A 12,815-nucleotide genomic window follows, 5' to 3' on the forward strand; every position below is an offset into this window, starting at 1 on the left:
TTAGCTCAGCGGCATAAGCGCCTGACTTGGAACCAGGCAGTCGTGAGTTCAATCCCTGGTACTGATAAAAAGGAAAAAGACCAAAAAAAAAAAAAAATGCAAACCGAAGCAGAAGAATTGCAAATTCAGAGACGGCCTGGGCTACATAGCATGTTTGTGGTCAGCCTAAACTATATACCCAAGACCATCTCAAAAATAAACCAACAAGAAAGGATTTTGAAAGTCTTCACCCCAACGGATTAATAAATATTTTAGAAAATAAATATATATAACCTGATGTAAATTTAGGCAAGCATAGCCAGACTTGATGACACATGCCTATAATTCCAGCAGTCCAGGAGGCTGAGGCAGAAGGACCAAAAGTATGAGCACAGCCTGGACAGTGTAGTGACTTAGCAAGACCCTGTCTCAAATTTATAGAAAAGGAAAGTAAAGGAGGAGGAAGGGGAGGGAAAGGAAAAGAAAAGAGCTGGTTAAGTTGCTGGGTTTAGAAAAGAGCTGGTTAAGTTGCTGGGTTTAATCTCCAGAAACACTAAAAGATACGTTATATTGTACACGTGTTGAGCATTATATGGTACCCCATTAATGGGTACAACTTTTATGTTTTTTGTATCAGTTAAAATTTTTAAATGTCAATAAAAATGTTATCACTATAAAAGTTTTACATTTAAATGCATGATTCCTTTTGAGTTAATTTTATATAAGTTTAGGTCCAGGGTCAAGGTAATATAACTGGAGTCTTTTCTCTTAATCATTTTTTCTGAAATTACAATGGATTTTCTAGTTTGTCTTTCAACAGAAATTTTGTATTAAGCTTGTCTATCTACAAAAACTTGCTGTATTTTCACAGGGGTTACATTAAAACTGCATATTATTCAGGAGAAGTTGGCATCTTTACTATGTTGAGCCTTCCAGTTTTTTATTTATTTAAGTCTTTCTTTCATCAACATTATGTAGTTTTCAGCAAATGCATCCTGTATGTTTTGCTAGATTTATACTTCTGTTAATTTTTGTAGTGATTGTTATGTTGTAATTATAATTTTAGTTTCCAGATATTCGTTGTGATTACATAACAAATGTGATCAGTTTTTGTGTATTGGAATAAGTACCCACTATTATTAGCTTGGGCTGCCATAATAAAATACCACAGGCTGGGTAGCTTTAACAGGAGAGGTTTATTTCTTAGAACTCTGAAAGCTAAAGTTCCAGATCAAAGTCTGATGGGATTCAGTTTTTGATAAGAATCTTCTTCCTTGCTTCCCCCATTTTTGCCATGGCTTTCCTTGGTGCATGTGGGAGGAATTGAGAAGGGAGTATTGTTTCCTCTTCCCATTGGATTAGAGTTCCACATATGACCTGATTTAACCTTAATTACCCCTTGTAGGCCCTCTCTCCAAATACTTTGAGGGTTGTAGGACTTCGATATAGGAAATTTTTTGAAGGGACACAGTTCAGTTCATAACACTCAGTGGGTCAGAGTTTATAACTTTCCTATATACTGTTTTGATATGATATGCTCATATCTTCTGGAGAATTTTTAATGTGTATGTTCCTGAGAAATACTGGCCTCTAGTTTTCTAATGATATTTTTATCTGATGTTGTATTAATGTGATGCTAGTCTCAAAATTAGTTGAGGCGTATTCTCTTGTTTTGTGGAAAGAGTAAATACACTTATAAACACATATATATATGTGTTTATAACTTGCTCCTTTTGCTTAATATATACTTCTGAATCATTAATATATACTTCTGCATCATTAACAAAACTAAAAGATGAAACAATTGACTATAAAGACAAGTCCCTATTTCCTCACTGAAACCAGATCCAAATACACAACTCCCACTTCAATAGTTCTACTTAAAATCCAGTAGATGTGTCAGATTTAAACATCCCAAACTGGACTACTGATCTTCTTTCCAAAGCAATTCTACCTGTAGTTTTTCACTTTTTGGTGATGTGAAAATCCATTCTTTCATTTTAACTAACTTTTTAGGCCAAAATCCTTAGAGTCATCTTATTTTCTTGTCTTGCATTCCATATTCAATCTCCATATTCAGGAGATCTACTTTCAAAGTATATCCAGGTTTCATACAATAAGTGAGAAGAATGACCCCTAGTGCTACATGAGACCACAAACCTGCCTCCCATCTCACTGCTCTACTTGGCCATCTAGGTCTCTCTCCTCACCCCACTTCTCCCACATTCCTTTCTACTATACTTTAGGCAGGAGCTCTCTACCACTCCTGGTTTCAGGTAATGAGTAAAATACACCAACCACTTTTATACACACGTTTATCTTATTTATATATAAAGTTTAAACCAGCTGGGTATGGTGGCACATGCCTATAATCCCAGCACTCAGGAGGCTGAGGCAGGAAGATCACCACAAGAGGCCAACCTGGGCTACATAATGAGTTTAAGGCCAGCCTGAACTATATAGTGAGACCCTGTCTCAAAAAAAACCTAAGATAATTAAATAAAGTGCAAAGCAGTCCTTTGTCATTTGTTCTAGTTATTACTTCTAGTGTTGACAATAAATTGACCCAAAACTTTATAGCTCAGCACAACTGAGTTGTCATACTTGTGGATTCTGTGGGTCAAAAAGTCAGACAGAACACAGCAAAGGTATCTTATCTCCATGATTTCTAGTTGGGGGTGATTCAGCAGCTGAGGGATGGAATCATCTGAAGGTTTACTCATTAATGTGTCTAATAGCCCTTCTCTGGGCTGGAATGACATAAAGACTCCCCTTGATATCTCCACATGGTTTGCTTCCCTCATGGCCTGACAAACCCTAGCATAGTCAGACTCCTAACAGTCTTCAGGCTCAGTTTCCAGGTACTTTACTTACGTTCCTTCCTGCAAGCCTGTGAAGGTGGCATTCTATTTTATGACACAGCTTTGCAATTCCCCTAACATCACTTCTATTGGTCAAAACTGTTACAGGCCCTTCCCTACTCAAAGGGAGAGGAAAGAGACTTCATTGGATGAAAAAGTGGCAATGTCACATTAGAGAACAGCTTGTGGGATTCAAGAAAATGCCACTATTACAGAGATCTTACTTATCCTTTGTTTCATTAATTGAGGCATGGGGTTTACAGACAAGTAGTTTCCTAAAATCCTCCTTGTTTATCTTGCCCACTAGGAAACTACTCCTGAAGATAATCTTTATAAAAGGCTCCTATTTAGTTTTTAAGACACTAATTTCAAGCCTTCAAAAAATGTAATGTGAACAACTTAGAACCTACCTCAAAGTAAAAATAAAAACAGGGCTGGGCATGTAACTCAGTGTGCTCTGCTTTCAGTCTCCAGTGCTGGAAAAAATGACAATGTTGTGTTCATGTATATAGTTCTGTGCAGTTCACAAATTATTCTAATCCACTCATTAGGAAATGCAGCATAAGCTCTACCTCCCAAATATTTAGTTAAGTTGAAGAGTTATTGAGATGTCACTGTGCATAAGACTGGAAGAAACTTTAAATCATTTTAGAGCAGTGACAGTTGCCTTTCTGTTGCCTCTCCAGTGGCACAGCAGTATCCATATGGACCACAAGTTGTGGCATTGACAGCCACTCTGGCCTACCCTAAAGGACATGTGGATAGGCCACCTTTCTGTGAAGCTAAGCAAGTATGATTGTGAATAATTATACCAAAAATCAGTTATGCAGAAAATTACTACATTTATTTAAACTAGAGCCTCCAAACTGAAAGCTAAACTTATCCTTACTTAGACCTCTGGCCTTGTGAGCTTTTGCTGGTTTGTTCATTGGTCTGGTGGTTGTTCAGAAAGTCTTTTTTTTTTTCAGAGAGTTTTTCTATATCTAGTACATGGTGAAAAAGAAAATTACTCAGAGATAATACTGGGATTTCCTCCAGATAGAGCCAAGTTATATGTATTTGAAGATATTAAAGCTGTATTTTTTAATCCCAAAGTAATTTTTTCACCAATTTTCAGATGCACTCCATTCTACCATTATAAATGCATTTATTCCTTCGTGAGTTTGCATTAACTTCACATTTTACCCATGTGTTTTCTTTCAGTTGATCTTGCTGTTTAGTCTAATTTTCATTGTCCTAGATTTAGTCCATAAATTCAAATTTCTAATTCAAGATACATATGAAAACGTGTAAGATGATAATACCATAATTATCACTGTAAACTTTGCATTAAATATGATATACACATAAAAATACAGAGCATAATTCTGCAGCTCAATGAATTTCATGAGCTAAACATTCATTTAACTACCCCCCAGATCAAGAATTAGAATATTACCATACCCCACACTCCCAGAAGCCCTCTTTCTACTTGCTTTTTGCCAGTTTTTGAACTTCATATAAATAGAATCCTACAGTATATATTTGAGACTGGATTGTTTAGTTCATCATTATAGATGTTAGATCCATCCATGCTGTTGCACATAGTACATTAATTTTCAACTGTGTCATAATTCGTTGCTTGAATGTTCCACAATTTATCCATTCTATTCTCAATGTATATTAGGTTTCCAATTTTAAGCTATTAGAAAAAAAGCTGTTATGAATATTTTTATTCATCTTTTGGTGTGTTAAGTTTTTACTTAGTGGATTTGCTAAGTTACAAGGTCCGGCCATACCCTATAACAGTAATGATAAACCACTTAGAGCTTTGAATGATAACGTTTCACCACCACTCCCCTGTGACTGTAGTATCTGTTGCCAAAGTAGTTGTACCAATTCACAGTCCCACCAGTGGTGTATGAGAAATGTGTTTGCTCCATTTCCTTACCACCAACTAGTATTGTCAATTTTGAATCAGTCTTTTTAAAGTTTAGCCATTCTGGTAGATAATAGCAATTGTGATCTTGATTTCTGTAATAACTAATAAGGTTAAGAGACTTTTAAAATTTATGGACTGGGGGGATAGAGAACAATGGATTCACCAGCTAATACGCCCATTCTGGGAACCAGCACCATGTCTTGGGCTGCTGCTAGACTGCAAACAGTTAGGCCCAAGCCTCTCCCTGTGAGTCAGCACCATTTGAGGACTACAGGGAGAGAGAATAATGGGCGCATCAGCATACAAGCCCAGTGTGGGAACCAGCGCAATACGTGGGCTGCTGCTGGACTAGGAATGCCAGACCCCAACCCCTTCCTGCAAGTGTTCTGGCAAACAAGTACTGACCACCCACTACTCCTCCAAAGTGACTAGCTTATCTGGAGAAGCGCAGGCTGTGATGATAGCTATCTAGGTGAAGTATAATTGGATGCCTGTAGTGCTTTGGTGTTTCACTAACATTGCAGGACTAGGGCCAGTGTCTGATCATGGGTTCAGAGGATAACGGTAGGCAGTGTGACATCTAGGGGGATCTCCTTCTGAGGGTTGCAGCCATTGTTGACTCCCTGTGGTCTTGTTTTGAGATCCTGTATCATTTCCATTGTTTTGTTGGGTTGGGTTTTATTCTCTTTTGTTTTGTTTGATTATGTTAAATCCAATGGCAGATGAAGTTATTTCAAGGATAGCAAGATACGTTAGTAATTTTGGATTTTTACTATTGGCTTGTTTTGAAATCCTTTATTGCCTTCATTGTTTTATTTTTATTTCTATTCTGTTCTGTTCTGTTGGATTTTTACTATGTCCGAAGTTATCTATAGCTACTTTGAAGACATCAAAAGGCATTGTGGTAACTATTGTTGATTTCATGTTTTGAAGTTCTGTATCCCTTATACTGGTTTGTTTTGATTGGTTTTATAATGTTTTATCCTCAATAAAAAATTAAAAAGACTTTTAAAGTTCATTTGCTACTAGACATGATTGTACACACCTATAATTCTGGCAATCTGGGAGACTGAGGCAATTCAAGCCCACCATGGAAAATTTTCTTACACAAAGAACGTGACTCAAAAAGTGAAAAAGGGCTAGGAATGTAGCTTAGTGCAAAGGTTTTAAGTTGTCTCCAGGAACTAAAAAAAAAAAAAAAAAAAAACCATTGTCTTACAAATAATCTTGTGAAACGTCTACTTAATTGGACTTTTTCTAATTGATTTAAGGGTTTACTGTATATTGTAGATGTAAATCCTTTGTCATCCCTATGCATTGTCTATATGAGTATGTAATCTATATGCAGTATCATCTGTTCCTTGGATTGCCTTTTTACTCTTTTAATTTTGTCTTTTGATTATCAAAAGTCCATTTATTTTTGTCTCATCCTTTATGGTTAATGGCATTTGTATTTTATTTGAAGTATCTCACCCCCATGGTTATAAATATATTCTCCTTTGTTTGCTTCCAGAAGTTTAGTAAACACATTAACTTAATTCAAAAACTTCTATAGTGTTACCTTGTTCCATATGCAGCTTGAGGCAATTGAGATAAACTGTTAGCTATGAGTAGACTTTTTAGAGAAAAGTATATCTTGAAAAAATGGGTATTTTATACTTAACTTGTGTCCACATACCAATAAAGCACAACATTTTTAATCTCACAGTCTGGAGACTTTATATGTGTGCCTTGTCCTTTTCAGCTGGGTTCATTTCACTTGAATGCACACTATTTAAAGATTCTGCATTTTCTTCAGTTTGTTACCTTTGACTCTAAAAAAATCCATGTAGTAGAAAAATTAGTGTGTAAATATGTATAGTTGTTAACTTTATTCAAGATATATTATTTGGTATCATAGGCTTTTAAAAGAATTCTTAGGGGCTGGGGATTTAGTTCAACAGTGTAAGCGCCTGCCTGGCAAGCATGAGGTCGTGAGTTCGATCGCTGGTACCAAAAAAAAAAAAAAAAAGAATTCTTAGAAGAAAATATCTATAGAATAAACTATGCCTATGTATATATGTATATAACATGTATTCACAGGAATGTTTATGAATCCTTTTACATAAGTAATGACTTTAGGGTAAAGAAAATACAGAAATCTTCAAGAGACATGATTTTCATTATTTTATGATGATTATGTGGGTCTTGTTACTTTCTTTTTCTCTTTATTTAGATTACCTACCCTGTTCTTTAAAATTTCCAGAGAATAATAATCGAGATATCCTCCTAGTTATATTTTCTGATGCCTCCTCTGGTATTTAAACCATCAATTGTTGGCACAAAAAGCTTCCATATTTTTCTCTTGTTTCCTTGCATTGGACACTTGGGTGTCAAGACAGGATAAAAGGCAATATAAATTCACTCAGGCCTGCTGGAGAAGTTGATGGAAGAATAGGAATCTTTCATCCTATTTTGTTACCCTGGCTCATACCTATGGTTGATATTGTTTATGGTTGGAAAATGCCTTGAGTTTGTATAATTCCTTAGCCTCTTGGCTTTAACTTATCTCCATTATGAAAATAAATAATAAATACTTAGTCACTAAGTATCAAACACCTGTTTTTTAGTGTTCGCTATAATCAAACTTTATTTCATATATCAGTAGTTGTAAGTTTGGTGTTATTTTATCATAATTTATTATTGTCATTCCTCTATTTTCTTTTTTTTCTTTTTCTCATCACTGGAGATTAAATCCAGGACCTTCACACTGAGCTACATTTACCCAGAACTTTTTTTTTGAGACAGGGCCTTGCTACATTGCTGAATTGTTCAGACTGAGCTTGAATGTTCCATCTTGCTGCTTCAGCTTCCCTCAGAGCTAGGGTTACAAGCATGTGCCACTACCTCAGATATCTCACTACCTTTAATCTAAAAATCTGAACCTTATATCTGTCTAGGACTGTACAAGAGAGTAGCAGGAAATTAAAACAGACTGATGTGAGTCTGAAGCCTGCACTCTGTACCCAGAATATAGTATTGATTCTATGGCAGAAAATCACAGATTTTGCTAAAATATATCTTTGGTATGGGATTTGGCTGTTCCACTGTACAGGTAACACCATCTCCCAGGTTTCCCTTTCTGAATATACTTGGCGACCTCTGTGCAAGAGCACACAATACTGCTACAATATTTTATTAGAATGAACAGTAGGTTTCAGGATCCATGAGGGTGAATGAAACATACTATTTTTAATCATTGAGCCACAGCACATAAAAACTGAATTTGAAGAACCATTTGCTTTTTTTTAAACCAGAGATTGAACTCGTGCTTACCATTTGCTTTCTAGAAGGGTATCCGCCATACCACTCAGCAAGCAAGATGAGGCATATACCCAGGGGAGAGAGAGTATCTAGCTTTACTGTATGACTTAGTGCCATTGGATCCATCCAGTCAATGCTTGGACCCTACTGATTTTTGACCATTATCAGTGTCTTCTCTTGCTTCTCTAGGATTATAGCTGAAAAGGAAAAGGAAGTTCTCTTTGTCCGACCCCGGAAATACATCCGTTGCTCCAGCCCAGAGACCACAGAGCCTGGCTACATCAACATCCTGGAACTGGCAGCATCCACATGCCGCTATGACCTAGATGACATGGACATCTTCTGGCTTGAAGAATTTAATGAGGACCTCACAGAAATGGGTAAGTTGTTTTCTCATAAGTGAGTTGAGCTTTGACTCAACTCGCAAATTTTTTTAAATTGTTAAGACCTTTAAAACATATTTTCTTTCATCTTGTTGCTTTCCTTTCTTTTCTAGCCTTTTCATTTTTCTCTTAGATCTTAATGAGATATTCCTTCAAATGCTTACATATATTGAAATAGAACAATAACATTTAAGTCTGATCTTTCTTTCCTCATTTAAGGTAAGTAGCACAGATCACGGATGGCACATAGATTTTGTGAGTTCTGAGTCTAAGCGTGGCTGTGGCTGATTGGATTTCTAGTTAAGAAGAATTCTGAAGCCAGTTGTGCTGGCTCAGCCCTGTAAATCACTCTGATCAGTGAGCAGGTCCAAGAATACAGGTGCATCTGCCAAGAATTTGAAAAGAAGCTCCAGCGTCAGCTTTGGGAAACATCACTGCAACTGACAAGTTTCTGTGACCAGTGTCCCTTAATGCAAGACTTAAAATTTTGCTATTTGGAAGGAAAATGGCAGATCCACGAGAATCATGCCCCAAGCAGTACTTAGCTACCAGTGAGTAAAAAATGAAGCAAAACCAAGCCAACAAAAAAAAAAGCCTTGAAAGTAAGCATAATTTTAAGGTGAATGTTACCAACAGTTCTAGAAAATGCTACAGGAAAGTCACTTTATATTTACACACAGCTCTTGTTTACTTGTTTTCAGTCTAAGCATTTTGGTCAAGTTTTCCTGTAGAACTATGGGTAACTTTTAAGTCTCTACATGATATACATTTGATTTTTGTTTTTGTCTTTTTTTGAGACAGGATCTCACTATGTGGTGCAGGCTGGCCTTGAACTTATGGTGATCCTCTTGCCTCAGCCTCCTGAGTGGTAATATTATAGACATGTATCACCCCACCCAGCTGATTTCATTTCAGTTTGAGTCACGTTTGTTCATTGTCAGCACTAGGATGGACTGTTTTCCTCCCCTCTCCCATTTTTTTCTTTCTTTTGAGGCTGGTATCTGAATGCACATGAAAAAAATAAATTATATTAAATCCACATTGACATGGCAATAATAGTTATCTTGCCAGTGACCAACCCTTGTTCTGTGCTTTTTAAAACTTTGTTTTATGTCTTCTTCAGTCCTCAAAGGGGAAATAAGTTGTCAATTTAAGGTAGGAACCAAAAGATAAGGGAATACAAGACTGACAGGGATAGAAAATCATAATATGAGGACACACTCAAATGGATTGATGGTCCAGTATGCAGTTGTGCATAGGAAGCATATAGCATCTGTAGATCCTATAATCATCACAACATTGCTTTGTGCCATGAAACCATATTATAGCTATAATAAGGTCCCTTTGATATTTTGCAATTAATTCTCATTGGAATTATTTCATTTTCAAGTAGACTTTTTATTTTGGAATAGCTTGATTTACAGAAAAGTTGCCCATTGAGTATAGAGCTCACATATGCACCTCACCCAGTATCAGTTCCCCTAATATTAGCATCATACTTGGCTGTAAGATGTTTGTCAAAACTAAAAATACTATGTAACTACTAAATAAACTCTAGGCTTTATTGGACTTTTAGTTATTTCCACTAGTGACCATTTTTGTTCTAGGATCCCACATTGCGTTGGAAAAGTTTTAAAAACATATCCTACCTCAGGATTTCCTTTAGGGTAAATAATATTATAGTGACAATCCTAAAAGCTTAAAAAATTGAGTATTTTTTGAATTAGATTAAGGAATTTTAAAAAAAAATTATTTTTTTTGGTACCAGGGTTCAAACTCACATGGCCTTGCGCTTACCGGGCAGGCACTTTAGCCACTGAGCTAAATCCCTAGCCCCTGAAATTTTAAAATTGAGAATTTACTACATGTGAGGCACCATACTAAGTAGTGTGCAAACATCATCTCATCCTTATGACAAATCAGTGTACTTAGCTGGGTATGGTGGCACATGCCTGTAATCCCAACATTCAGGAAGTTAAAGCAGGAGCATCCAAAGTTCAAGCCCAGCATGGGCAATTCAGTAATTTAGCAAGACCTTCTCTCAAAAAAATCAAGGTAATTTCAGAATTGGCTTGTTAGACCTTTGTGAATGTTAATAGGTTTGTATTTGTTTGCCTTTGAAAAATACCAGTGGATTTTTAAAAAGTGAGATTTGAAAAAGAGTATTTCACTTTTATAATCACATGCACATAGTACCTGAAACTTTCTTTTCTGACTTAATACATTTTTGTATGAAAATTTCCTTATATAACCAGTAGATGTGCTTATTGAAGCTAATTTTCTAAGATTAAATTATTCATGTCCAAATAGTTACATGCTTTAGTTATTTTGTTATGGTGCAAATCATTGTTCATAATTACAAAGTTTGGTGAAAGTCCTCCTACTATGGGAATGAGAAAATCAAGAGTTCTAATAGAGGATGGGTAAGAATTTAGACAAAAATGGAAAGGATCAGTAATCTTGTAAGGAATGTCGTGAAATATATTATCTCCTTTCATGTGTCAAATGTGAATGTATTTTTATAGGTAAATGTTAGAGTATCTCTAGTATAAGATTGTGTGAAATCTGGTTGTTTTGGAACAGAGAAAATATTATTTTATCCTTTAGAATCCCACCCATGCCTGCATTGGATTCACAGTAAGTGATATGAGGATGACAGCTTAGTGGTGGGTTGATCGATTGTTTGTATTTCTGTGCAGGTTATGGGCCAGTTGATGAGACCCTTATGGAAAAAACAATAGAAGTCCTGGAACGTCATTGCCATGAAAATATGAACCATGCTATTGAGACAGAAGAAGGGCTAGGCATAGAATATGATGAAGATGTGATCTGTGATGTGTGCCAGTCTCCAGACAGTGAAGAAGGGAATGATATGGTATTCTGTGATAAGTGTAACATCTGTGTGCATCAGGTTAGTGAAGAGTGGAGATTGCCACCTCCCCACGGTCAGCCTTTTTGAAGTTCAGTGATAATCTCCAATATCCATATCTGCATAGCACCTTGTATTTAAGGGTAAAAATAAAAATTTGAATGGATGTTCTTCAGTATTTCCTCTACATATAATACTTACGGTCCTCAAGTTGTCTTACCTATTAACTTCACCCCAGCAGGTTAACCCAGGTCTTTATTGTGTCATTTTCATGCCAAGACTATTGAGAGTGCCTTGTTCAGTTCCCCTGTCCCATGGTCCGCATGCTGCCTGGCCAGGAGTCTCTCTTCTACCCTAGAATTGCTATGACATCATCAGGTTGCATTCACGGACATATAGAAGACCAGATTCTATCTTGGTACTCAGAGCCCTCCCTATCCCCAAATGTATCACCCCCAAGAAGCTAAGTCCACCCCACTTTTAGAGATCACAAAATTTTAGGGCTCACAATGACTACCTCCTTAGTTTTACATACCATACCAGGAAAAGTTAAATAACTTTACTCAAGCTAGATATTTGTCATTCCACATAGCATCCTGACCTTTAATTGTGATGATGATTACAGCAGGCTTGGTGGCACACACCTGTAATCCCAGCACTCAGTAGGCTGAGGTAGGATCTTTTTTTTTTTTTTTTTTGAGGCCAACCTGGGCTATATAATGAGCTCAAGGTCAGTTTGAACTACATAGTGAGAGCCTATCTCGAAAAAATGGTGATGCTGATTATATCAACACTCATTTCAACCTTTTCCTTCTCACTTCCATAAGCCCTGTGCTCCAGAAAAATAGTTATTGAGGTGCAATGATGAATATTTCTGGTACTATCCTGTCTCTATCTTTCAGCCATTTCCCAATTTTACTGCTCTGTCTGTATATTTTATCTATCTCTCAATTTCAGAATGTCTTCTCCTACCTCCAGCCATCAAAAATCTATATACTTTCCAAATTCTAGTTCAAATTCTTTCTTAACCTCTCTTACCCTTATTCTACAAGAGGTGATCAAAATATATGGTATTTAAAAGTTTTTTAAATGTAGTACAGTAAAATATTTATTGCTGTTGATCCCACTCAAAATATTCCACCTCACTTTAGACACATGTACCATTCTTGCCACTTTCTGAAACAGTTCTGAAAGTCCTTTTTCTTTAGTGTCTTCAGAAGGCATGATCAAAAATATAGTGAATGCTGCTCCCAAGTGCCATCCAATGAAAAGGCAGGATTGTAAAAACATTACAGTGTATTCTCATCCACCTTATTTATTGAATCTGACACTGTTCAACTTCTGGCTTGTCCCAAAAGTCAAAATGACTGTAAAAGGGTAAACATTTTCAATCAATTCAGGACATCACAGCAGCCACAAAAGTGCAGCTAAGGACATGAAAGAAGACTTTCAGAACTGATTGAGAAAATACAATAATGGGATGAGTGTGTTCAAAGGAA

The 12,815-nt window shown here is 36.4% G+C and overlaps 1 protein-coding gene across 11 annotated transcripts in view; it reads left to right on the forward strand.

Annotated features, from left to right (window-relative positions):
- The window catches only part of Jade3 (jade family PHD finger 3), a 136,352-nt gene that overhangs the window by 96,921 nt on the left and 26,616 nt on the right, over window positions 1–12,815 (forward strand). For all 11 annotated transcript variants that reach the window (XM_063245770.1, XM_023561843.2, XM_063245774.1 and 8 more), the window contains 2 exons: window positions 8,254–8,444; window positions 11,147–11,358. In XM_063245770.1, coding sequence (XP_063101840.1) covers window positions 8,254–8,444; window positions 11,147–11,358 — 403 coding nt within the window. The remainder of the gene's footprint in view (window positions 1–8,253; window positions 8,445–11,146; window positions 11,359–12,815) is intronic.

The sequence above is a fragment of the Cavia porcellus genome, unplaced genomic scaffold (assembly GCF_034190915.1).
Source record: "Cavia porcellus strain 051 isolate PalLab524CR breed Dunkin Hartley unplaced genomic scaffold, mCavPor4.1 scaffold_3, whole genome shotgun sequence".
NCBI lineage: Eukaryota > Metazoa > Chordata > Mammalia > Rodentia > Caviidae > Cavia > Cavia porcellus.